At 43.3% G+C, this 24540-nt stretch overlaps 1 protein-coding gene and 1 long non-coding RNA gene across 2 annotated transcripts in view; one reads left to right on the forward strand and one right to left on the reverse strand.

The window, feature by feature from the left end:
• The window catches only part of LOC111965549 (timeless circadian clock), a 27763-nt gene extending 3505 nt beyond the window's left edge, over nucleotides 1–24258 (forward strand). The window contains exons 2-31 of the mRNA XM_023989711.2: nucleotides 7805–7861; nucleotides 8054–8191; nucleotides 8440–8593; nucleotides 9444–9558; nucleotides 11400–11462; nucleotides 11604–11705; nucleotides 12001–12156; nucleotides 12396–12529; nucleotides 12872–12959; nucleotides 13162–13338; nucleotides 14521–14738; nucleotides 14921–15024; nucleotides 15148–15317; nucleotides 15585–15710; nucleotides 16126–16277; nucleotides 16559–16656; nucleotides 17133–17250; nucleotides 17469–17670; nucleotides 18109–18254; nucleotides 18368–18453; nucleotides 20124–20247; nucleotides 20434–20516; nucleotides 20765–20925; nucleotides 21049–21268; nucleotides 21468–21536; nucleotides 21707–21825; nucleotides 22062–22308; nucleotides 22678–22723; nucleotides 22808–22872; nucleotides 23075–24258. Of these exons, the coding sequence (XP_023845479.1) occupies nucleotides 8095–8191; nucleotides 8440–8593; nucleotides 9444–9558; nucleotides 11400–11462; nucleotides 11604–11705; nucleotides 12001–12156; nucleotides 12396–12529; nucleotides 12872–12959; nucleotides 13162–13338; nucleotides 14521–14738; nucleotides 14921–15024; nucleotides 15148–15317; nucleotides 15585–15710; nucleotides 16126–16277; nucleotides 16559–16656; nucleotides 17133–17250; nucleotides 17469–17670; nucleotides 18109–18254; nucleotides 18368–18453; nucleotides 20124–20247; nucleotides 20434–20516; nucleotides 20765–20925; nucleotides 21049–21268; nucleotides 21468–21536; nucleotides 21707–21825; nucleotides 22062–22308; nucleotides 22678–22723; nucleotides 22808–22872; nucleotides 23075–23202 (3768 nt within the window). The 5' untranslated portion in view covers nucleotides 7805–7861; nucleotides 8054–8094 and the 3' untranslated portion in view covers nucleotides 23203–24258. The remainder of the gene's footprint in view (nucleotides 1–7804; nucleotides 7862–8053; nucleotides 8192–8439; nucleotides 8594–9443; nucleotides 9559–11399; nucleotides 11463–11603; nucleotides 11706–12000; nucleotides 12157–12395; nucleotides 12530–12871; nucleotides 12960–13161; nucleotides 13339–14520; nucleotides 14739–14920; nucleotides 15025–15147; nucleotides 15318–15584; nucleotides 15711–16125; nucleotides 16278–16558; nucleotides 16657–17132; nucleotides 17251–17468; nucleotides 17671–18108; nucleotides 18255–18367; nucleotides 18454–20123; nucleotides 20248–20433; nucleotides 20517–20764; nucleotides 20926–21048; nucleotides 21269–21467; nucleotides 21537–21706; nucleotides 21826–22061; nucleotides 22309–22677; nucleotides 22724–22807; nucleotides 22873–23074) is intronic.
• LOC139027965 (uncharacterized) overlaps nucleotides 1–24540 on the reverse strand; it is a 140291-nt gene that overhangs the window by 99261 nt on the left and 16490 nt on the right. Inside the window, exon 2 of the long non-coding RNA XR_011480091.1 lies at nucleotides 2474–2490. This is a non-coding gene — a long non-coding RNA (uncharacterized lncRNA). The remainder of the gene's footprint in view (nucleotides 1–2473; nucleotides 2491–24540) is intronic.

Below are 24540 nucleotides of genomic sequence, written 5' to 3' on the forward strand. Positions count from 1 at the left end.
TCCGTTTGTCACCAAAGCCCACCTACTACCACCACTGCGACTGTATGCTGTTCGTTGGCTGGCCTTGCTTCATATTCGTCGCCAATCACTGGCTTCATGTCTATATAGTCTTGCTAGGTTAAGCCCTGCCTTATCTCAGCTCACTGATACCAATAGCAGCACGCGCGATGCAGCGTATTTCACTGGTCATCCTCCCCAAGCCAACTCCTCCTTTGGCCGCCTTTCTTTCCAGTTCTCTGCTGCCAATGACTGGAACAAATTGCAAAAAATCGCTGGAGTCTTATATCTCCTCCACACTTTAAGCATCAGCTGTCAGAGCAGCTTACCGATCTTTGCAACTGTACACAGCCCATCTGTAAATTGCCCACCCAACTACAACATCCCCATATTTCTTTTTTTGCTCCTTTGCACCTCAGTATCTCTACTTGCTCTTCATCTTCTGCACATCTATCACTCCAGTGTTTAATTGCTAACAAATGTAATTATTTCACCACTATGGCCTATTTATTGATTAACCTCCCTAATTGTACTACATTTGCACACACTGTATATAGATTTTTCTATTGTGTATTGACTGTCGTTTTGTTTATGTGGAACTCTGTTGTTTGTGTCGCACTGCTTGTTTATCTTGCCAGGTCGCAGTTGTAAATGAGAACTTGTTCCAACTGGCCTACCTGGTTAAATAAAGGTGAAATAAAAATACAAAAAGGGTATGGACCTTTGTCTACTTCTCTGATATTCAAATCTGAAATCAGAACAGCAATAACTACTACTACCCCCCACACACACACACACACACCACTCCACACTTCAACCATACGTTCCTTCCTTTATCATTCCAATCTCAACTTAACTAGGTGGACAATACGAGTCAAAATTCACCCAAGGTTGAAACTGGCAAAAGAGCTTTGGCTGAGCTGGACAGTAACTGGAGCCCATAGAATGAATGGAATCGACGTTCGCAGAGCCTGTTTTGACTGGAGTGACGCTTAGAATTCCATTTCGCCTAAAAGGCAACCAAACATGTCCCTTTTTATTTTACCACTACAATCTGTTCTTAGGACGAAAATCCACACCTCGATGGTGCCAAGTGTGCTTATGTCTGCATAATTAAGGGGGGAAATTGCAAGTTTGACTGTTTTTGGCTTAGCGATCGATGACAGTGGAATCGCTGCCCAACCGTATGTCATTAGAAAGAGGAGATTCTCCTGATTGAAATGATGTCTGGCTTGAAAAATCTAAATGTACACATTGTGAGATTTTTGGCAATAGACAGACATACCTATATTTCCCATAGTAAACAATGGGACGCCTCAGATTCCATGGGTAATTTTTTGTTGTTGTTTACATTTTAACTACCACAAGGTGGCAGGTCTCATTGCCAAATAGCAAAGCATGGCATTGTGACGTAGAACAATATCTGGGATAGAACGTTCGGAAGGCGAGTTGGTGGCTACGGTGCTCAATAGAACTAATAGGAGCTGGCAGGGTGAAATGCCCTAAAATAAGGCCTGTTTTTTCAGGATTACTTAACTCGGCAAGCAGCTGGGACATATGTAATATTATGAAACTGGGCTCTACGGCAGATGCAATGAACTAGTTTTATCAGGAAAAAAGCATTGTTAAAAATGTCATGTGTCCAGCCTAATTTAACCTCTTTTTATCCCTTCATCTCTCCATCCATTAGGTCTTCCATCCCTGTGTCCTTACTTTATTTATCTGTTTATTTATCTGTGCTATTTATATTTCAAGTCGTAATTTTCTTTTTACAGCTTTATCTTTTGATTAATAATGAATGTATGGTAAGGGATAAATGCTTGGATAGAAGTTTTTAAATGTATTTTAACTTCAACAATGCCTCGTCTACTGCATCTATTATTACAGTTTGCATATACTGTGGTATTCTATTAGGAGTGTATAAAAGTAGTAGTGAGTAGGTTATTTGTGATGAAATATGTGATCTAATTGCCCCACTATCCAAAGTAATCAGACTAATTATTTGACTATATTTAACTTCTTTGCGTTAAGTAAAACATTTTTAAACTTCTTCCACTACCATAAAAATACTGTTAAGAGTTAAAAGCAGTCACCAATTTTTCGTCATGTTACCATCTAGGTTCCTTGTGATGTACATCAGTAAGATTGCTGCAGATATAAGGGTTTGATAAGATGGTGGTAGAGTGACTAGAGGTCTATGTTGGGCTAAGGCTAGTTTTAAGCATTTGCTTTCTTCTGCACTGAGGAAAATGTTGAATGCCCACATTCTTGTAGCTAGACTAGAACTACAGCTCATATTTCTGAAGAGTTTAAAACGGGGGGCTTTCTGAGCTGCTTAAATGTCTTGCTGCTCATTGAGAAGGACGTGTGTCTGCTTTCTGATCTGTGTGGAGGGCTGCTGTAGTTTATTATTTTTAATTTATGTTTTACGAGCAAGTCAGTTTAAGAACAATTCTTATTTACAATGAAGGCCTACCCCGGCCAAACCCCTCCCTTAACCGGACGATGCTGGGCCAATTGTGCGCCGCCCTATGGGACTCCGATCACGTCGGTTGTGATACGCCGAGATCGAACCGGGTCTGTATTGCACCTCTAGCACTAAGACCAGATCTTTGCCTTGATGAGGAAAAAAGGATTTATCAATTTAGAACAAGGCTGTAACGTAATACTTTCGAATGCACTGTACATTTCGTAATGTTGTGTTTTTAAAATCCTAGTTCACTTTTTGGATAGGTTTTTACAGTTTTTACAAAATAGCCTCCAACACTCTACTCAGCAAATTGGATGCAGTCTATTACAGTGCCATCCGTTTTGTCACCAAAGCCCCATATACTACCCACCACTGCGACCTGTATGCTGTCGTTGGCTGGCCCTTGCTTCATATTCGTCGCCAAACTCACTGGCTTCATGTCATCTATAAGTCTTTGCTAGGTAAAGCCCTGCCTTATCTCAGCTCACTGATCACCATAGCAGCACGCGCTGCAGCAGGTATATTTCACTGGTCATCCTCAAAGCCAACTCCTCCTTTGGCCGCCTTTCTTTCCAGTTCTCTGCTGCCAATGACTGGAACAAATTGCAAAAATCGCTGGAGTCTTATATCTCCCTCACTAACTTTAAGCATCAGCTGTCAGAGCAGCTTACCGATCTTTGCAACTGTACACAGCCCATCTGTAAATTGCCCACCCAACTACAACATCCCCATATTTCTTTTTTTGCTCCTTTGCACCTCAGTATCTCTACTTGCTCATTCATCTTCTGCACATCTATCACTCCAGTGTTTAATTGCTAAACTGTAATTATTTCACCACTATGGCCTATTTATTGATTAACCTCCCTAATTGTACTACATTTGCACACACTGTATATAGATTTTTCTATTGTGTTATTGACTGTACGTTTTGTTTATGTGGAACTCTGTTGTTTGTGTCGCACTGCTTTGCTTTATCTTGGCCAGGTCGCAGTTGTAAATGAGAACTTGTTCTCAACTGGCCTACCTGGTTAAATAAAGGTGAAATAAAATACAAAAAGGGTATGGCACCTTTGTCTACTTCTCTGATATTCAAATCTGAAATCAGAACAGCAATAACTACTACTACCCCCCCCCCCCACACACACACACACACACACCATCCACACCTTCAACCATACGTTCATTCCTTTATCATACCAATCTGTCCAACTTAACTAGGCTGGACAATAGAACGAGTCAAAATTCACCCAAGGTTGAAAACTGGCAAAAGAGCTTTGGCTGAGCTGGAACAGTAACTGGAGCCCATAGCAAATGAATGGAATCGAACGTTCGCAGAGCCTGTTTTGACTGGAGTGACGCTTAGAATTCCATTTCGCCTAAAAGGCACCAAAACATGTCCCTTTTTTTATTTTACCACTACAATCTGTTCTTAGGACGAAACATCCACACCTCGATGGTGCCAAGTGTGCTTATGTCTGCATAATTAAGGGGGGGAAATTGCAAGTTTTGACTGTTTTTGGATCTAGCGATCGATGACAGTGGAATACGCTGCCCAACCGTATGTCATTAGAAAGAGGAGATTCTCCTGATTGAAATGATGTCTGGCTTGAAAAAATCTAAATGTACACATTGTGAGATTTTTGGCAAAATAGACAGACATACCTATATTTCCCTATAGTAAACAATGGGACGACCTCAGAGTTCCATGGGTAATTTTTTGTTGTTGTTTACATTTTAACTACCCACAAGGTGGGCAGGTCTCATTGCCAACAATAGCAAAGCAGGCATTGTGACGTAGAACAATAATCTGGGAATAGAACGTTCGGAAGGCGAGTTGGTGCTACGGTGCTCAATAGAACTAATAGGAGCTGGCAGGGTGAAAAATGCCCTAAAATAAGGCCTGTTTTTTCAGGATTACTTAAACTACGGCAAGCAGCTGGGACATATGGTAATATTATGAAACTGGGCTCTACGGCAGATGCAATGAACTAGTTTTATCAGGAAAAAAAGCATTGTTAAAAATGTCATGTGTCCAGCCTAATTTAACCTCTTTTTATCCCTTCATCTCTCCATCCATTAGGTCTTCCATCCCTGTGTCCTTACTTTATTTATCTGTTTATTTATCTGTGCTATTTATCTATTCAAGTCGTAATTTTCTTTTAACAGCTTTATCATTTTGATTAATAAATGAATGTATGGTAAGGGATAAATGCTTGGGATAGAAGTTTTTAAATGTATTTTAAACTTCAACAATGCCTCGTCTACTGCACTCTATTATTACAGTTTGCATATACTGTGGTATTCTATTAGGAGTGTATAAAAGTGTAGTAGTGAGTAGTTATTTGTGATGAAATATGTGATCTAATTGCCCCACTATCCAAAGTAATCAGACTAATTATTTGACTATATTTAACTTCTTTGCTTAAGTAAAACATTTTTAAACTTCTTCCACTACCATAAAAATACTTGTAAAGAGTTAAAAGCAAGTCCCACCAATTTTTCGTCATGTTACCATCTAGTTCCTTGTGATGTACATCAGTAAGATTGCTGCAGATATAAGGGTTTGATAAGATGGTGGTAGAGTGACTAGAGGTCTATGTTGGGCTAAAGGCTAGTTTTAGCATTTGCTTTCTTCTGCACTGAGGAAAATGTTGAATGCCCACATTCTTGTAGCTAGACTAGAACTACAGCTCATATTTCTGAAGAGTTTAAAAACGGGGGGCTTTCATAGGCTGCTTAAATGTCTTGCTGCTCATTGAGAAGGACGTGTGTCTGCTTTCTGATCTGTGTGGAGGGGCTGCTGTAGTTTATATTTATTTAATTTATGTTTTACTAGGCAAGTCAGTTTAAGAACAAATTCTTATTTACAATGAAGGCCTACCCCGGCCAAACCCTCCCCTTAACCCGGACGATGCTGGGCCAATTGTGCGCCGCCCTATGGGACTCCCGATCACGTCCGGTTGTGATACAGCCCGAGATCGAACCAGGGTCTGTATTGACACCTCTAGCACTAAGACCCAGATCTTTGCCTTGATGAGGAAAAAAGGTAATTTTAATCAATTTTAGAACAAGGCTGTAACGTAATACTTTCCGAATGCACTGTACATTTCGGTAATGTTGTGTTTTTAAAATCCTAAGTTCACTTTTTGGGATAGGTTATTACAGCTTTAGACAGCGTGGACATGTATCCTTCATTTAACCAAAACAATTTAGCCAAAGTCCACTCTATTTATTTTCCTAGAAGTGAGATTGTAGGCAAATGGAAACATTTAAATATGCATTGGTACTCAATGTAGGGAAGAAGGAACTTGCTTTGCTAGAATGACTTGAAGTGTGGAATTATAGGTTCACCCACACCTGAGAACGTCTAGGCTATGTGAAGTAAACCGTTACTGCTTCTTGGAGATGATGGCTTTCAGAGGCTTTTGTTTACAGGTTTGAGTTAGAGCCAGATTCATTTTCCCATATTGATTTATATGGAAATTGTGGGCTAGATCTTCTATTGTTGTGTATGTGTACCCCCCCCCCCCCCCCCCCCCAAATATAGCCTATTACGGGGTTTTAACATTGCGGTTATTAGTTATTACATCGTAGATGGGTGACTGTATACACTGAGTATACTAAACATAACACCTTCCTAATATTGCATGGAACCCCCCAGGATGCTGGCCCATATTGACTCCAATACTTCCCACAGTGTCAAGTAGGCTGGATGTACTTTGGGTAGTGGACCATTCTTGATACACACAGGAAACTGTTGAGTGTGAAAAACCCCAGTAGCGTTGCTGTTCTTGACACAAACCGGTGCGCCTGGTACCTACTATCATACCGTTCAAAGGCACTTAAATTTTGTCTTGCCCATTCACCCTCTGAATGACACACAGACACAGTCCATGTCTCAAGGCTTGATAATCGTTCTTTAACTGGTCTCCTCCCCTTCATCTACACTGATTTTTAAAGTGGATTTAACAAGTGACATCAATAAGGGATCTAAGCTTTCACCTGGTTTAACCTGGTCAGTCTATGCCATGGAAAAAGCAGGTGTTCTCAATGTTTTGTATACTCGGTGTGCTGTATGAATGGACAAAGCCACCGATCACGTGACACCATTCATTCCTATGTAAAGACTCAATTGCGCATTGAAGCCAAATTAAATACGTTAAGATGGCGTCTCACGGAGACATAACATGCCCAGTAAGTGACGTTGCAGGCTAGCTCAGTGCTGCCGCCTCTCATTGAGTAACTGAAGGTGAAGGCCGACCCGGCTACTTCTGACTGCCATTAGCAACTAAATTATCCTTAACCACTTCTGTGTGTGAATAAAAAATAATAGGTTCAAGGACACACGTCTGGTGTAAGAAGCAATAATTGGTACCATGATTGTCTTCGATTTTATTTACACGAAGATTGACCACAAATATTGCAATTTTTCCATTCATTATAATGGGGGATCCTGTTTAAACTTCCCGTAGCTTCAATGAGAGGGGTCAGTCGTTCTCCCCTGGGTTGCCCCTCGTCTCACTGTGCTTTGTTAGTGCTTAGAGGAATAGAGGTTCTCACTGGCAGTCTCATAAGAGCGGGTCAATCGGGTGCATGTGGGTTTACTATGGCCTGTAGCAGTACTAGGTGTGTGAAGAAGCCTAGAGGAACTGATGGGAATCTAATTTCAAGTGGAGTAGTTCTTTGTATGCCCGTGTAGCGGTAAAAAGGTGGAACTGTGAGAACTTGTAACCCTGTTCATGGTTCATTTCCATTTTCAGTTTGCCTACATAACCAGGTTAGCCATAGCCCATCTCACAATTCAGAGGAGAGCAGGGATGCATGAGCTGTTCCGTGTACAAAACAAAAGGCTGCTTCTCATCCACACCATTTCCTAAGGATGTTACTGTTCTGTTTACCTGAAGTCGCTGACCAGATGAGGTCAGATGGTTAATGTCTCTAGGTCCTGTACTCTGGGCTAATAGCTCTGCTGGAATTGTCCGTAAGTGTGATTTTTAGAGTATGCCTTTCAACTCAAGACTGTCCGCTTGGATCTTGTCACAGTTTAGGTGTGTGTTTGAGAGGGAGCAATTGAGACACACAGCCAAGCAGCAAAGATGTCCTCTTGGCATTCAATCTGCTCTTAGTCTCTCACACTGAAAGAATTGCAGATTGCAATTCCAGACTTGTTGTTGCTCAATTATTGGTTAATAATATACCAAGAAAAGCACTAGTAGTTAGTTATGTTGATCATTCCTTGCGGCTGTGACTTTCTAATACCGTTTGGACTGAATTGTTTCTAGTGCGTAGACTGGTAAAGGCCATATAACAATGTCTGACTGTCTCGGTCTCCTACAGGTTTGAACGACCTATGAACTGACGTCTAAACACCTCGGTTCTGCTGTTGAAATCCAGGTGATTTTTAGCCTACAGGTGTATTATTCAGTATTTTTCTTTTTTTGGCATACTATATTCACTAGTTATTTTTGTTTCGTGTTGTGTACACTTTTTTAGTCTTCCCAAAACTATATATATATATTAAGACTTCTTCCTTGCCCACCTCATTATAAATCTCTCTCTCTCTATTTCCTGATTGCTGCGTGTCAGGTTGAGCATCACCTCTTCCTCCCCTGCCAGGCAGGTGATGTATGGACTTGTACGTGATGAACTGTGAGCTTTTAGCAACGTGCAGTGCCCTCGGGTACCTGGAAGGAGACACCTACCACAAAGAACCTGACTGTCTAGGTGAACTGCTACACACACTGGCTAACAACACTTGCTGGGCTATAAACACAGTGCCTAAGGTAGTACTGTGTACTAGGACCCAGTCTTGACATGAATTACTGTGTTTAGGGAGGATTTACAGTATATTTACTGTCAAAGCAACTTAAATGACTTGCGATAATCTGACCTAGGTCGAACTGCACTCAATAATTAATGTATAGGGCTTTTAGACGCACTCTAACCTCTGACCCTGTGTGTGTGTCCTGTAGAGAGTGTGAAGGACCTGATCCGGTACCTGCGGCATGAGGATGACACGCGGGACACCCGTCAGCAGCTGGGGGCGGGCCAAATCCTCCAGAACGACCTGCTGCCCATTATCACCCAGCACAGCCAGGACAAGGCCTTGTTTGACGCCTGCATCAGGTACACTACACAGCACACACCCTCAATACTGCATCAGGTACACTACACAGCACACACCCTCAAATACTGCATCGATGTCACTACACAGCACACACCCTCAATAAGGCCTGCATCAGGTACACTACAACAACACACACCTCAATATAGGCCTGCATCAGGTACACTACACACACACACACCCTCAATACTGCATCAGGTTACACTACACAGCACACCTCAATACTGCATCAGGTACACTACACAACAACACAACTCAATATCTGCATCAGGTACACTACCACGCACACACACCCTCAATAACTGCATCAGGTGCACTACACACCCTCAGTACAGGCCTGCATCAGGTAAACTACACGGCTCAGTACAAGCCTGCATTACAGGTACATCAACAGCTCAGTACAGGCCTGCATCAGGTACACTACACACCAGCTCGTACAGGCCTGCATCAGGTACACTTCACACAGCTCAATACAGGCCTGCATCAGGTACACTTCACAGATCAATATGGTCCCGTGTGGCACGGTAGAGCCTGGCGCTTGCAACGCCAGGGTTGTGGGTTCATTCCCCGGGGGGACCAGGATGAATATGTATGAACTTTCCAAATTTGTAAGTCGCTCTGGATAAGACGCGTCAGCTAAATGACTTATGAAATGTAATACCGGCCTGCCTCAGGGTACACTACACAGCTCAGTACAGGCCTGCATCAGGTACATGAAGTTAAATAGCTAGAAAATGTGTAATGTAGTTCATCCCTGAACAGGTTGTTAGAAGCCTGGATTAATGTTGGATATTGGATCATGTTGTGTTTTGGTCGGAGTGCGGTTCTGATGCTGTCTCTGTTCCCTCACAGGCTTATGGTCAACCTTACCCAACCTGCACTGCTCTGCTTCGGGAAAGTCCCAGATGACCCCACTGTCAGACATCACTTCCTGGAAGTGGTATCCTATTTACAGGCCTATAAGGAGGTAGGCGTGTTTTTATTTTTTTATTTCACCTTTATTTAACTAGGCAAGTCGGATAAGAACAAATTATTATTTACAATGACGGCCTACGCTCTAACCACTAGGCTACCTGCCRCCCCAATATAAGGAAATCAGTCCATTGAAATAAATGTATTAGGCCCTATTCTATGGATTTCACATGGCTGGGAATACAGATATGCATCTGTTGGTCACAGATATCTTTTTTTTAAAGTAGGGGTGTGGATCAGAAAAGCAGTCAGTATCTGCTGACGTGACATCTCCTTCGCATAGAGCTGATCAGGCTGTTGATTGTGGCCTGTGGAAGGTTGTCCCACTCCTCTTCAATGGCTGTGCGAAGTTGCTGGAGATTGGGGCGGCAGTTAGAGCGTTGGGCCAGTAACCGAAAGGTTGCTAGATCGAATCCCCGAGCTGACGAGGTAGAAATCTGTCGTTCTGCCCCTGAACAAGGCAGTTCCTAGGCCGTCATTATAAATAAGAATTTGTTCTTAACTGACTTGCCTAGTTAAATCAAGGTAAAATAAAATATTAGCGGGAACTAGAACACGTTGTTGTACACTTCAATCCAGAGCATCCTAAACATGCTCAATGGGTGACATGTCTGGTGAGTGTGCAGGCCATGAAAGAACAGGGACATTTTCAGCTTTCAGGAATTGTGTACAGATCCTTGCGACATGGGGTCGTGCATTATCATGCTGAAACATGAGGTGATGCGTTCAAATTGCCATCGATAAAATGCAATTGTGTTCATTGTCCGTAGTGTATGCCTGCCCATAACCCCACCACCACCATCTCTGTTCACAACGTTGACATCAGCACACTGCTCGCCCACAAAACACCATACATTGTGGTTGTGAGGCCGGTTGGACGTACTGACAAATTCTCTAAAACTAAGTTCAAGGTGGCTTATTGGTTGGGAAATTAACATTCAAATCCTTGGCAACAGCTCTGCTGGACATTCCTGAGGTGAGCATACCAATTGCATGCTCCCTCAACTTGAGACATCTGTGGCGTTGTGTGACAAAACTGCACATTTTAAAGTGGCCTTTCATTGTCCCCAGCACAAGGTGCACCGGTGTAATGATCATGGTGTTTAATCAGCTTCTTGATATGCCACACCTGTCAGTTAGATGGATTATCTTGGCAAAGGAGAAATGCTTACAAATAGGTATATAAACACATTTGTGCACAAAATTTGAAAATAATAGTAATTTTGTTTGCATGGAAAGTTACTGGTATTATGTTTATTTCAACTCATGAAATATGAGCTGCCTCCAACATCGTTTTAGAGAATTTGGCAGTACTTCCAACCGGCCTCACAACCGCAGACCACGTGTAATCACGCCTGCCCGGGAACTCCACATCCAGATTCTTCACCTGTGTGATCGTCTGAGGGGGGTTGGAGAGCTGCTGAGGATTATGTCTGTAATAAAGCCCCTTTGTGGTTGGCTGGGCCTGGCTCCCCAGGCCCAGGTGCTGCACCCCTGCCCTGTCATGTGAAATTCCTAGATTAGGGCCTGATGAATTTATTTCAATTGATTGATTTCCTTATATGAACTGTAACTCAGTAAAATCTTAAAATTGTTGCATTTGTTTTTGTTCAGTATAATTGTGTGTATATATATATATATCGGCCAGACCTACAACGTATTCCCTTTTATAGTGCACTACCTTTTACCAGAGCTCTATTGGGGCCATTTGGAACACATCCTCTGTGATTATCTATTTGAGCCCACTAAGGGGGAAGAGGGAGGAATACGGTATGATTGTATGTAGCAGTATGATGTGTATGGTTGACTCGTCTCCTTGTCTCTCCCTTTCCTCAGGCTTTTGCCAATGAAAAGGTATTTGGAGTTCTGAGTGAGACCCTGTACAACCTGTTGCAACTGGTGAGTGTTGCACTTTCAGACTACAACACCACAGAATGGAGTCCTCTACAAATAATCCTGGTCTTTTCCAAAAATACTAGTGAGAAGCAGTGGCCCTGTGTTAAATTATTCTCTCTCCCTTTATCTGTCTCTGTCGGTCAGGACTGGGAGCAGAGGCAGGAGGAGGACAACCTGCTGATTGAGAGGATTCTGCTGCTGGTCAGGAATGTACTGCATGTCCCCGCTGACCCCTACGAGGAGAAGGTCAGAGTTCACTGTGTCAGGTGGTACTGTGACCCAGTTCAGTACATTCCCAGGCAGCAGACCCTGCTGAGTTTTTCCTTGGTTCATCTGTCAATCTCTCATCGTATTGAACTCTCTCTTTTTCTCACTGTCTTTTCTGTTTTCCTACCTTTCACTACTCCCCATCCTTTATTTCTTTCTCTTGCATCTCTTCTCTCTCTCTACCTACCTCTTCCCTTTTTCCCTCTCCCTATCTCCTCCCCATCTCCTATCCTTTTCTGCTTTCTCGCTCCTTTCTCCTCTGGTATGGCTGTAGAACGTGGATGATGATGCCAGTGTGCATGACAAGTTGCTGTGGGCCATCCACATGAGTGGTCTGGACGACCTGATCAAGTTCCTGGCCTCTGCACAGAGCGAGCAGCAGTGGAGCATGCATGTGCTGGAGGTCATCTCCCTCATGTTCAGAGACCAGGTGAGACCAGAGAGGGAGACACCTGGGCCCATATCGTGTCGCAGAGTAGGATTGCTGATCTAGGACTAGGTACCTGTCTGTGTAATCTTATGCATTATGATCTAAAAGGCTTAGAATTAATCAAACATTCCAGCTTCTGCTACACCCAAAATGGCTGCTGATACACAGCCCACAGAATATTAATTTTAATGAAAGGGTCCATTCTATTGATTCTGATTCTATGTTATCCCTCCCTGCAGACGCCGGAACTCCTAGTGAGTGCGGGTCAGGCTCGTTCATCTCAGGAGAAACAGAGAGATGCCCAGGAGCTGGAGGCACTACGACAAAAAGAGCAAGCGGAGAAACGCAGCCGCACCCTCCAGAGAGGAACCCGGTAACTACACTGATCTCGGCAGTTTTTCTCAGCGAGACATGCTCTTTAGAGGTAGATTAGATACAAACTGACCTCAGAGCAGTTGAAGAGAGTGTGATATGCTCTAGAGCACAGGAGGTTGGTGGCACCTTAATTGGGGAGGACAGGCTTGTGATAATGGCTGGAGCGGGATAAGTGGAATGGAATCAAAATACATGGTTTCTATGTGTTTGAAGCCATTCCATTTCCCCCATTCCAGCCATTATTATGAACCTTCCTCCCCTCAGCAGCCTCCACTGCTCTGGAGAGATGCCAGGTAAAAAATACTTTCATAATTGTCTGATGCCTTTCCCTCTCCTTCAGACACTCTCGCTTTGGAGGCTCGTATGTGGTTCAGGGACTCAAGTCCATTGGCGAGAAAGATGTGATCTACCACCGAGGCCTTCACAACGTGAGTGTGAAAACCTAGAGCAGTGCTCCAAAATTGTATTACCGGGGAGTTGGCATTTGAAGCAGGTTTCCTAGATAAAGGTCAAAGCTATTTTAACGAATGGAAAAACCAACATTTGCATTTCCAAGCTGAAATGTCAAGTAGTTAAATCTGTCCTTACTCGTTATCCTACCGGTCCCTTCTTACATGTCTTTGGTCCTAGTTCAAGAACTACACCCACGATGAAGGCAAGGCGGTGAGACGTGTGCCCAAGCGGAAGCTGCACGCTCGAGACTCGGAGGGCAAACGCCGCTCGGCCCTCAACGTGCGCCTCTTCCTGCGCGAGTTTTGCTTGGACTTCCTGGAGAACTGCTATAATCGCCTCATGTACCTGGTCAAGGTGAGGAGAAGAGGTCACAACACTGCATGATGGCCAAAATAATTACTATCACACTGGAGGGGGTGTACTGCCCAATATAGGGTGTGCGTCACAATAATCTGTCCTTCCTCCTGAAGTGTGTACTCGTTCATTACTCCTCATCATATTTAAAAGCATTGGATTGGTGTTGGCCTGGCCTAGAGCAGTTGTACTCAAAGTCTGGGTCAGTGGGGTCGCCAAGATTTAAAGCTGCAGTATGTAACTTTTTGGGCGACGGGACTAAATTCACATATAAATGTGAGTTCTAGATCTGTCATTCTTGTTGAAAGCAAGTTTGACGCAGTAGATCTGTTTAATGTGCTCTACTTCTATGCTTCCCATTCGTAAATGTTTTTGCATCTTGCTTTCTGTTTTGTACACCAGCTTCAAACAGCTGAAAATAAAATCATTGGGGTTATTGAAAGATATTGAGGAGCGATTTCTGCATATTGCACCTTTAAAGAAAATAAATACAATTTTATTGAGTAAATGTATTTATTGGTTTCTTTTAGATAAAAGTTAATTGAATGTTATTTGTCAATGGAAAAATGTATTTTTATATTAAAGAAATGTTATACTTTTTTTTGGTGGGGCGAGAAATTCTTGTTAAATTCCGTCCCCGCTTAAAAAGTTTGAATAAGACTGCTGTAAAAAGTTTGAATAAGACTGGCCTAGAGGGAGTTCCCATATACCAGTCTGTCTGTATTTCTTTTTTTTATCCTTGAAAGGAAGTGAACAAGTGCAAACTTTGGGAAGGAGAGATTATTGGTAGACAGGGACTCTGACTGTAATTCTGAAAGATTGAAAATAACCACATTTTCCTAGAATGTTGCTGTGTAACATTGTGAATCCAGTTAAATCCAAATTGAGTAACTGGGTTCCTGGCCCAGTCAAAAGCAACATTCGACCTGCACAGCGAGAAGGTGTGTTTGGGTGGTGAAATGGTGTCGGGGGGGGACTTTATCCCAGAAACTCCGTTACCACATTTTGATTGAATAAGCCCTATCTTGTTGCACAAGATAACATTCTTTACACTTGTGGTTTGAGGCCTGTTTAGCCACAGCGGTCACATTACAGACTCTCAGTCCTATCTATGCAAACAGATCTGAGCTCAGTGCAGTTTGCTACATCACTCACAGCTGGTCTCTCTGTCTGCTTCCACAGGAGGGACTGATCAGGGAACAGGCGCAGCAGCACGACGAGACCTACTACCTATGGTCTCTCAGCTTCTTCATGGCCTTTAACCGCGGCAACGGTTTCCGTGCCGACCTGGTCTCCGAGACAATGTCCATCCGTGCCTTCCACTTCATTGAGCGCAACATCACCAATTACTACGAGATGATGCTCACCGACCGCAAGGAGGCCACGTCCTGGTCCCGTAGGTGGGTGTGGCAAACAGGGTTATTGTTTTAAGGGAGCCATGTTGGCACTAAAAGTTTTGGAAGTCTAATTAAAATGTTATCATCGTGGACCGTATGGAGCCCACATGGAGGATGGCTTGTACATTTCTGTGTATCTCTGGCTTTGAACGTGTAAGAAATACATTTTTGCATGTTTCTTCCAGGATGCACCTGGCTCTGAAGGCGTACCAGGAGCTGCTGCTGACGGTGAACGAGATGGACCGCTCCCGAGACGAGAACATCAGACAGAGCGCGAACGTCATCAAGAGTGAGACGCTTCTCCGGTCTTCCGCTCTTCTCTCCACCTCTTGTCGTTTCCTCTTCTCTTCTTTGTTTCCTCTTTCATAGATTTTTCTAAACGAAACATCTAAATCCTCCGTTTCCCCTCCAGGTAACATTTTCTACCTGATGGAGTACAGAGAGATCTTCTTGACCCTGCTGAGGAAGTTTGATGAGACCAAGCAGCCGCGCACATTCCTCAGGGACCTGGTGGAGTCCACCCACCTCTTCCTGCGCATGCTGGAGCGCTTCTGCAAGGGACGCAACAACCTGGTGGTGCAGGTGAGCCTCACTCTCTACCATTAAACAGATATAAGTGCAAGGTGATATTTTGTCAAATGGTGAAGTTTCGCTTTCTTTCGTCAAGTATGTTTCTGAAAATGGATTATTGTTGACTTGAACATGCATCAAATGACAGCCCTACAGTTCGTTATTTACAAAATAAATGACCAACAAAGTTACACATGGGTATCTTGGCTATATGTCGATTCAGTTCCACTTCATATGATTTATTTTCTGTTATCCAACTCTGCTTCCCTCCTCCTGCAGAAGAAGCGTGTGAAGCGTAAGAAGTCTAAGGGCCGGAAGAATCCGACTGCAGCAGAGACCACCCCTGAGGCACTGGAGGAGACGTGGGGGGCCGTGGCAGAGGAGCTGAGGGCCATTAGCTTTCAGGTCACTGTTGGGGATCAGCCTTAGGGATCAGCCAGGGGACAGTTAACACATGGAGCAGCTAGCTTGTCTCGTCTACTCACCACCAGACTCCATTCCATTTACTGAGGCAGATTGTTGCTTGGTGCTTTCATGGCTTCATGTTGTAGCATTACACTGTTAACAAGCAGCTAGGGAAGAGTTCATGGCTGCATCTCAGTCGTCTAAAGTGGCTTCCTCTCCTTGTCTCGTTTCCTTCATAATATTCACTGGTGAAAGCAAATGCCATATGGCTTTCCCCTATTGTATGCGTAGATCAGTGCAGATGGAGGACAGGAGACAAGTAGAGGAAGACTGTTTAATCTATTGAGATGCAACCCTAGTGTGTTGCTGTTAGTATGTGTGAGTGCTAAATCTGGGTCTGTCTGTATGGCTGCAGTTGTCGGAGGCTCTGACAGAGGGCGCTGTGCCATTTGACGCTGCGTCTGAGATTCCCCTGGAGGAGCAGAGGACTGAGGCCATGGTGCGTGTCCAGGATGCCCTGCTCAACAGATTGGGCCCTGAGGCTCTGGGCCTGCTACGAGCCGCGAGGTCAGTCACACACTCAATCTGACTCTGCTTCCATAGACTTCTTTTGGGGAAGTTGGTTATAGATGCATCTGCCATTGAACACTACAATATTATTATTATTTTTTAATTTTACATGTACATATGGTAGTGCTTTTCTTAAACTCAAAGTGCCCTACATCCACGTGGGTCGATCCACCAATACTCAAAACAGCATCTTGATCTGAGACTACTTTTGGGCCATTCACTTTGCAATAACAAAAAATGGTGGTTGTCATAATTCTCTTTCTATATTTCTAACATAGGGAGGTGTGGCCAGAGGGGGATGTGTTTGGTTCAGCTGATGTGGAGCCAGAGGAGGAACTGGAGCTCCTCAAACAGATCCTCATTGCCAACCTGCCCAGTGAGTGTCTCTGTGGCACTGTTGTAGTACTCGAGTCCAGGACTCTGACTTGATTCACAATTTTCATGACAAGTAACTCGACTAGGACTCGACCAGTGGTGACTTTGTCAGAAAATCTCTCTTTTGTTTAATTAAACATACTAGCTACAACAGCAAATGTTATATAGCTGTATTATGTAGTTAGCCTTACAAATGTGCAACAATGTAACAAAATCTACCTTTAAAATGGTTGGACTGCAGCTTTTAGTACTACCAAGTGACTTGAGTATAAATGACTCGGACTTGGACTCAAACACTAGGTACTTGGGACTCGACTTGGACTCGAGGTTTGGTGACTTGACTACATCACTGGTCTGTGGTGGTAATTGATCAAATATGGGATCAATATGATTTAATCTGACGTGTATAGTAGCAGATGCATTAATATCTACGAAAATAAAGTAGATTAAGAAACACTGTTTTTGTTTTATTTTGAGGGCCACCTCTCCCTGAACCTGGGATGGAGGAGGAGGAGGATGGAGAGTTGGAGGAGGAAGAGCTGGAGTCTGTACGTGTGTCTGAGACAGAGTTCAACTTCCTGGACTTCATCAAGAGGTGAGGGACACAAATTCAGTGTTTACAGTACCCGTGATCTCAGATTTGCATCACCGGGGCCTCCGTGTCAGTCTCATGAATGCGAAGAACTAGTGATTTTATTTTTTTTATAAAACAGAGCATGGTAAAACTAATGAATAAGCCCCAGACACTCCATTTGCCCTGTGATAACACTGACCGTTTTAACTCTTCACTGCCCAATGTGCCCTGCCTACCAGGTTTGCCAACCCCAACATCGTACGTCCCTACCTGCTCCTGCTCCGGTCCTACTCCCAGAACTCCCCCCACACCAACCACTGCATCACGCGCATGCTGCACCGCCTGGCTGTTGACCTTAAGATGGATGCCCTGCTCTTCCAGCTTTCTGTCTTCTGCCTCTTCAACAAGATCCTCGGAGACCCTGCCGCCGCTGCCTATAAGGTACACCAGGGTCCCGTTCGTTAGGGAACACCGTAGCAAAATGTTGCAACGGAAAATTTAAAATAGTGTTTATTAGACAAGTTCAGCTAGTCCCTCTCTGTTTCGGTCTGTTTTGTGCTTAATGAATTAACCTGAACCACCAAAACACTGGGGTAGATGTGTGCCACCTTGGGAGCTCTCTAGTGTAATCTCACACGTAGCGGAGGAATGATTGTGATGCCGTTTTGAAGTTGAATTAATGAACCGATGAACTGAAAAGACGAGTGCATTTGTAAGCGAGCGGACCATCTTCGGGCTAATGAAGGTCTGAATCTTTACCGGAGATGTAACTCAAATTACATTAATTGATATCAAGTCCCTTCGGATATAAAATCCTGTAACCAAGGCACATGGAATCTAATACTTACATGTTCCAATATTTTTCTCTTCCTCCTATAGGAGCTGGTGACCTTTGCTAAGTTTGTGCTGAACCGTTTCTTTGCCCTGGCGGCTAAAAACAACAAGGCTTTTGTAGAGCTGCTCTTCTGGAAGAGTGTGGGAGCTGTACGCGAGATGACAGAGGGCTACAGCAAGCCTGGAGAAGGGTGTGTGTGCGCGCCTGGGTGTCAATTAAATAAGTGTGTGTGTGCTCCTACACTTAATGCTTTTCAAGGTGTCCATTTTTAAAAGTCATTTATTGTTCTCATGCTTGTCTCAGAGAGGGGTCTAAGAAGAAAGCAAAATGGACGCCAGAGGAAGAGGATGAGCTGCGAACACTCTACGAGGAGCACCGCGACTCTGAAGGTAAACAAAGGACATCACCCCTCTGAATTTCCTGTACTTTTATCACCAATCCTTTCATCTATCAGGTGTTTTATGGCATAGCCATCCCATACATACAGTACCAGTCAAAAGTTTGGACACACTTACACATTCAAGGGTTTTTCTTTATTTTTACTATTTTCTACATAGTTTTTATTCTACAATGAAATAACGCATATGGAATCATGTAGTAACCAAAAAAGTGTTAAATAAACCAAAATATATTTGAGATTCAAAGTACTTTGCCTTGATGACAGCTTTGAACACACTTTGCATTCTCTCAACCAGCTTCATGAGGTAGTCACCTGGAATGTTTTTTCAACAGTGTTGGTGTTGAACTTACGCTGAGCACTTGTTGGCTGCTTTTCCTTCACTCTGCGGTCCAACTCATCCCAAACCATCTCAATTGGGTTGAGGTCAGGTGATTTGTGGAGGCCAGGTCATCTGATGCAGCACTCCATCACTCTCATTCTTGGTCAAATAAAATAGCCCTTACACAGCCTGGAGGTGTGTTTTGGGTCATTGTCCTGTTGAAAAACAAATGATAGTCCCACTAAGCGCAAACCAGATGTCGTATGTCTTATCGCTGCAGAATGCTGTGGTAGCCATGCTGGTTAAGTGTGTTTTGAATTCTAAATAAATCAGTGTCACCAGCAAAGCACCATCACACCTCCTCCTCCATGCTTCACGGTGGGAACCACACATGTGGAGATCATCCGTTCACCTACTCTGTGTCTCAAAAAGACATGACGGTTGGAACCAAAAATCTCAAATTTGGACTCATCAGACTAAAGGACAGATTTCCACCGGTTTAAGGTCCATTGCTCGTGTTTCTTGGCCCAAGCAGGTCTCTTCTTATTGGTGGTTGGCAGTGTTTTTTTGCAGCAATTTGACCATGAAGGCCTGATTTCTCGCAGTCTCCTCTGAACAGTTGATGTTGAGATGTGTCTGTTACTTGAAATCTGAAGATTATATTTGCGCTGCAATTTCTGAGTCTGGTAACTCCTAATGAGCTTATCCTCTGCAGCAAAGGTAACTCTGGGACTTCCTTTCCTGTGGCGGTCCTCATGAGAGCCAGTTTCATCATAGTGCTTGATGGTTTTTGCGACTGCACTTGAAGAAACGTTCAAAGTTCTTGATATTTTCCACATTGACTGACCTTTATGTCCAAAAGTAATGATGGACTGTCGTTTCTCTTTGCTTATTTGAGCTGTTCTTGCCATAATATGGACTTGGTCTTTTACTAAATAGGGCCATCTTCTGTATTCCACCCCTACCTTGTCACAACCCAACTGATTGGCTCAAACGCATTAAAATAAATTCCATAAATTAACTTTTAACAAGGCACACCTGTTAATTGAAGCTGGTTGAGAGAATGCCAAGAGTGTGCAAAGCTGTCATCAAGTTAAAGGGTGGCTACTTTGAAGAATCTCAAATATAAAATATATTTTGATTAACACTTTTTTTGGTTACTACGTGATTCCATGTGTTATTTCATAGTTTTGATGTTTTCACTATTATTCTACAATGTAGAAAATAGTAAAAATAAAGAAAAACCCTGGAATGATTGTCTAAACTTTTGACTGGTACTGTATGTTCATGAATGCCTGTCCCGTATTGTCTCTGAACCTTTGACTCTCGCTCTATCACAGTGCCAGACATTGTTGAGACTCTGCTGCCATTGCTTAGCAACACCACCCTTACGCGTCGGCAGGTGGTGGCCCAGTTGGTGGCGATGGGACTGGTGGACAGTGTAAAAGACCTGAAGAAACAGAGGTTAGTCAGTGTCATTCAAGGGGGCTTCATGTCTAGGCTACATCCTGTCACCTGATAGCTTTTACCATAGAGAACCTATTCCATATTAATGTCCATAGATGTAACGTACTGTTTACATGTCAGTGCTAGTTAGATTATGGAAAGGACACAGCCTGACCTATAGCTTCTGATTTGACATCCCTGAAGGAAAGGCACTCGTATTGTTCTGTGGACAGAGGAGCAGGAAGAAGAGCTACAGATGCTGTTTGAGGAGTTCAGAGACTCCGATGGTACGTTCTGAAGGCGCCCTTGATTCCCATGCTATACCATGTTACCATGGTGATAACGGTTGCCATATTTTTTTGGCTCCATGGTGATAATGGTTGCAGACCTGTGTTGGAAAGCTTTCAGAGTTTGCTGTTTTGTGACCGTTCTATTGATTCCATTGTGCCAGACAAGTTCAATAAAGCCCAGCTGAAGTATTTTGAATTCAGATATCATTTGAACCCAGTTCTGAGTGGTTGTTAAATTTCCGCAGATGTGCTGGGGAACATCCTGAAAAAGGTGACGGCTAAACGTTCCCGGGCCCGCCTGGTGGATAAGTTGCTCAGCATGGGCCTGGTCTCCGACCGACGGGAACTCCACAAGAAGAGACGGTGCAACCCTAACGCTCCGGGGAAGAGCGCCGCGATGAGAATGGTGACGGGAATTTATTTTAAAAAATAAATAATTGTAATCCAGTATTATAGAATAGGTTGGCGATCTAGAAGTGTTATAAAACTAGCACCACTATTATTAAAGTATTTGTGTGTAATCTGTTAGACTGAAGAAGAGTTCCTGGCTGACCTCACTGGAGGTCTAACCGAAGAGCCCATGGACGGAGACGAGGACGAGGAAGAAGACGAAGAGGAGAGCGAGGGGGAGGAGCGGGAGAGACGGGCTCCGGCAGCCAGAGGGAGGAAAAGCTGGATGGCAGAGAGGGAGAGCATGGTTGAGAAGAATGCCAGTCTGAGGACCATGGTGTACACTCTACGGCAGGAAGGTGAGAGCAGAACATTCATGTTTACAGTACGTTTTCAATACAGCCTACCCCTTCTGTGTGTCAGTATAGTAGTATGTTATTTTCATTTTAACATCACACAAGCCAATCAAAGAAGATTTAATATGGGCAAGGAGGTTACAGAACAGTTGGTGTTGGTCAACAGTTGATAAATGGTCCCTAAAGCTGTAATTTGTAACAGGTATGTCAGGACCCCTGTTGTGGCTACAGAACTGCCTGAACAGAACGGCAGATGACCGCGAGGAAGAAGGTGAGTGATAATCCACTTTTTAAAAAAATGTGACCTAAAAAATATTGGGGGAAACAATGCAGCATTGAGCATTTATATATCTTTATCAATGTGAATTGCTGTATCCTTGAAGTGTGGTTGAGGACATTTGTGATTTATTGTGGTAGTTAACGTTCTATTTTCGCCATCAGGCTTGTTTCAGCCCGTGCCAATTGTCCCTCTGACTGAGGAGAACGAGGATGCCATGGAGAAAAAGAGCTTCCAGAGGTTACTACAGAAAATAGGGGTCCGAGCACCAGCTGATGAGCAGGTGGGTTTTTGGAGAGAACTCTGTTATTTCTATATTTTTTGTCTGACCCACATGATTAAAATTATAGGAATAAGCCTCAATTTAATTACTTATATGCAGGTTCGGCTGATATGAGGCACTGAAACTTTGAAAAAGTTACATTTATAAAAGGCAGTGAAGTGATGTTTTTCAACATGCTTTCCCATAGACTACTGTATAGGTAATACGTTTCCTCTGTGTGTCTGGTGATTGATTAGGAGTCATTCTGGAGGATCCCAGCCCAGATGAGACCATCCCAGCTGAGGGGAGCGGCGGAGGTCCTTAGCCCCAGTCAGGATGCCCTAACAGCGGGGGCAGAGGAGTCGGAACAGCCAACCCCAGGGAGCCCCATCCAGGAACAGCAGCAGGGGGAGGCAGACTCTCACGAGCAGAGAGCCCAGGCCCTCCGAGCCCTGCTGCTGGCCCGCAAGATGAAACAGCCCTCTGCCTCAGCAGAACACACAGGTCAGCAGATTAGACATTGGTTGTCTGAAATGGCTCCCTGTTCACTATATAGTGCACTAGTTTTGACCAGAACCCTATGTGCCCTGGTTCAAAGAAGTGCACTATATATTAGCCGTTATCTCATACTCAGTTTATACCTCTTGTAACTGATTAATGGTGGAGGTCTCGTAGGATTGATCTGACATTGTTGCTTTGTTAACCGTGACTTTATTAAGAGACGAGGTAATATTTCCATCAAACTCTTTACACATTTCTAAGTTTAATACTGCTGCTATTTTGTCTTACTAAAAATGGGAATATGAATAACTACTTTATAATCGGAAACACCCACTTATATCTACCATGACATTTCTGTCTTTCTTTTCACAGATTTCACACCTGTTGAGGATATAGATTCAGACAGTGCACCTCAGAGGTGAGACACTTCTCCATTCTATTATGTAATAGCATATCTCTGCATGTTCTGTTCTGACTTTTCTCTTCTCCTTTACCATCACAGATCTTCAGAGAAGAAGACCTCCACCAAGAGAAGGCGAGTGGTGTTGGACAGTGATGAGGATGAAGGTACTGTGCTGTCTAATAATAATCTAGTCATGTTTGTTTTTTACCCACAAACTAGAAATGATAGCCTGGGTGCCAGTCTGTTTAGGCAATGACGGCTGTTTGTTAAAGAAGAAACGGACTGGCATCCAGGCTAAAAAAATGATTAGTACGACATTTAAACATGGGGCTGTTTTGCCAACACTGCCGTCTCCTCTCCTGACAGAGGACTCTCCCCTCACTATGGACCTGGGGGCAGACGGGGACGCTGACTCAGACAGGGAGGCTCACTCCGCACCTGCCAAGCGCAAACGACAGAGGGTCCTGATTGACGACGATGATGAAGATGATTAGAGGAGAAGTCTTCAGTTTGATTTATTTGATGTATACTGTATAGTGCTTTTTCAACTTTGTGCTTTACAGAGAAAGGGAAAAGCTCACCTCATCCACCAACAATGTGAGGCATCCATTTGGACCCAATTTGATTGAAGCATCATCATACACCATGCCTCTATGGGGTTGTGTGTACTGAGGATGGGGAAACATGGACCCTCACTTACCAAATATTTCTCAGAGAAGGCGGTATACAAGTGGTATACAAGTCTTCTCAGACAAAAGACCAGAGAGGGAGAGAACTGAAATGGTGCGTTGATGACTCCTCCCCCTTTGCCTGTACTAAATATTTTGGAAAAGATTCTAGTCCAGATTGACAGCTCACTGTTAACTCATTCTTGCTTTTGTTTAATCATTGTTGTAAGGAGCAGATGGTAAGGCTATTGTATAATTAAGGTGGTTAAAACGACTGGTTGGTTGTGTGGTCTGGTCGCTTATTGTATCCACTGTTTTCACATCCTTATAAGAACACACACACCATGGTGTGTTTATTTTCTTTTTGGCAGTAATGATGTCTTGCAGTATGAGGAAGTGTAGGATGTTCGTTCAAGGATGTTTTTTTGATGCGTTTGTCGTTTATATTCTTCAGTCTCTTTTTTGAGTAACCTTCAATATTTTGTATTAATTTCACAGGACCAGCCAAGCCAATATAGGGATTATACTGTCAATGCCCAGGTTTTAGAATGCGTTACCTCAAACTAGGTTGTTCTTTCCATGTATGTGTCCCACATGGCACCCTATTCCATTTATAGTGCACTACTTTTGATCAAGGCCCATAGGGTTTTGGTCAAAAGTAGTGCACTATATAGGAATAGTGCCATTTGAGACTCAAATTATATAAACTCAAGATTGTTTCAACTGCAGGTGTAAAGTAATCAGCAGATTACTGAACACCTGGGAAATATATCTGCTCTGTTTTTAAAAAGCTGTTTTCAGAAAGTAGTTTCTCATGTTAGAGTTCAGGGTAACACCTGCATACGTTGATGATTAAACAAACCTAAAAGTTATGAAATCTGAGTGAAACGTTTGTTGCGTCGGTGGCGTACGCTCATCCACTCATGCTGATTTCACACACCAGCACCGTGTCCTTTTCACCACTAGGAGGCACATTTCATTGTTTTACTGTGTAGAGTAGATTCTGTCAACCACCAACTCAATTTCCTGGTGGATTTAATCAGGGACAAAGCAGGAAATATTTCAGCGGATGAAAGAACCAATGTTAAAAGTATTTCTCTCCTACTGAATAGATTTTATGCCTTTTTCTTCATAATCCTTCAACATTTCAACTTCCTAAATCTT

This window comes from Salvelinus sp. IW2-2015, linkage group LG1 (assembly GCF_002910315.2).
Source record: "Salvelinus sp. IW2-2015 linkage group LG1, ASM291031v2, whole genome shotgun sequence".
In the NCBI taxonomy this organism is placed as follows: Eukaryota; Metazoa; Chordata; class Actinopteri; order Salmoniformes; family Salmonidae; genus Salvelinus; species Salvelinus sp. IW2-2015.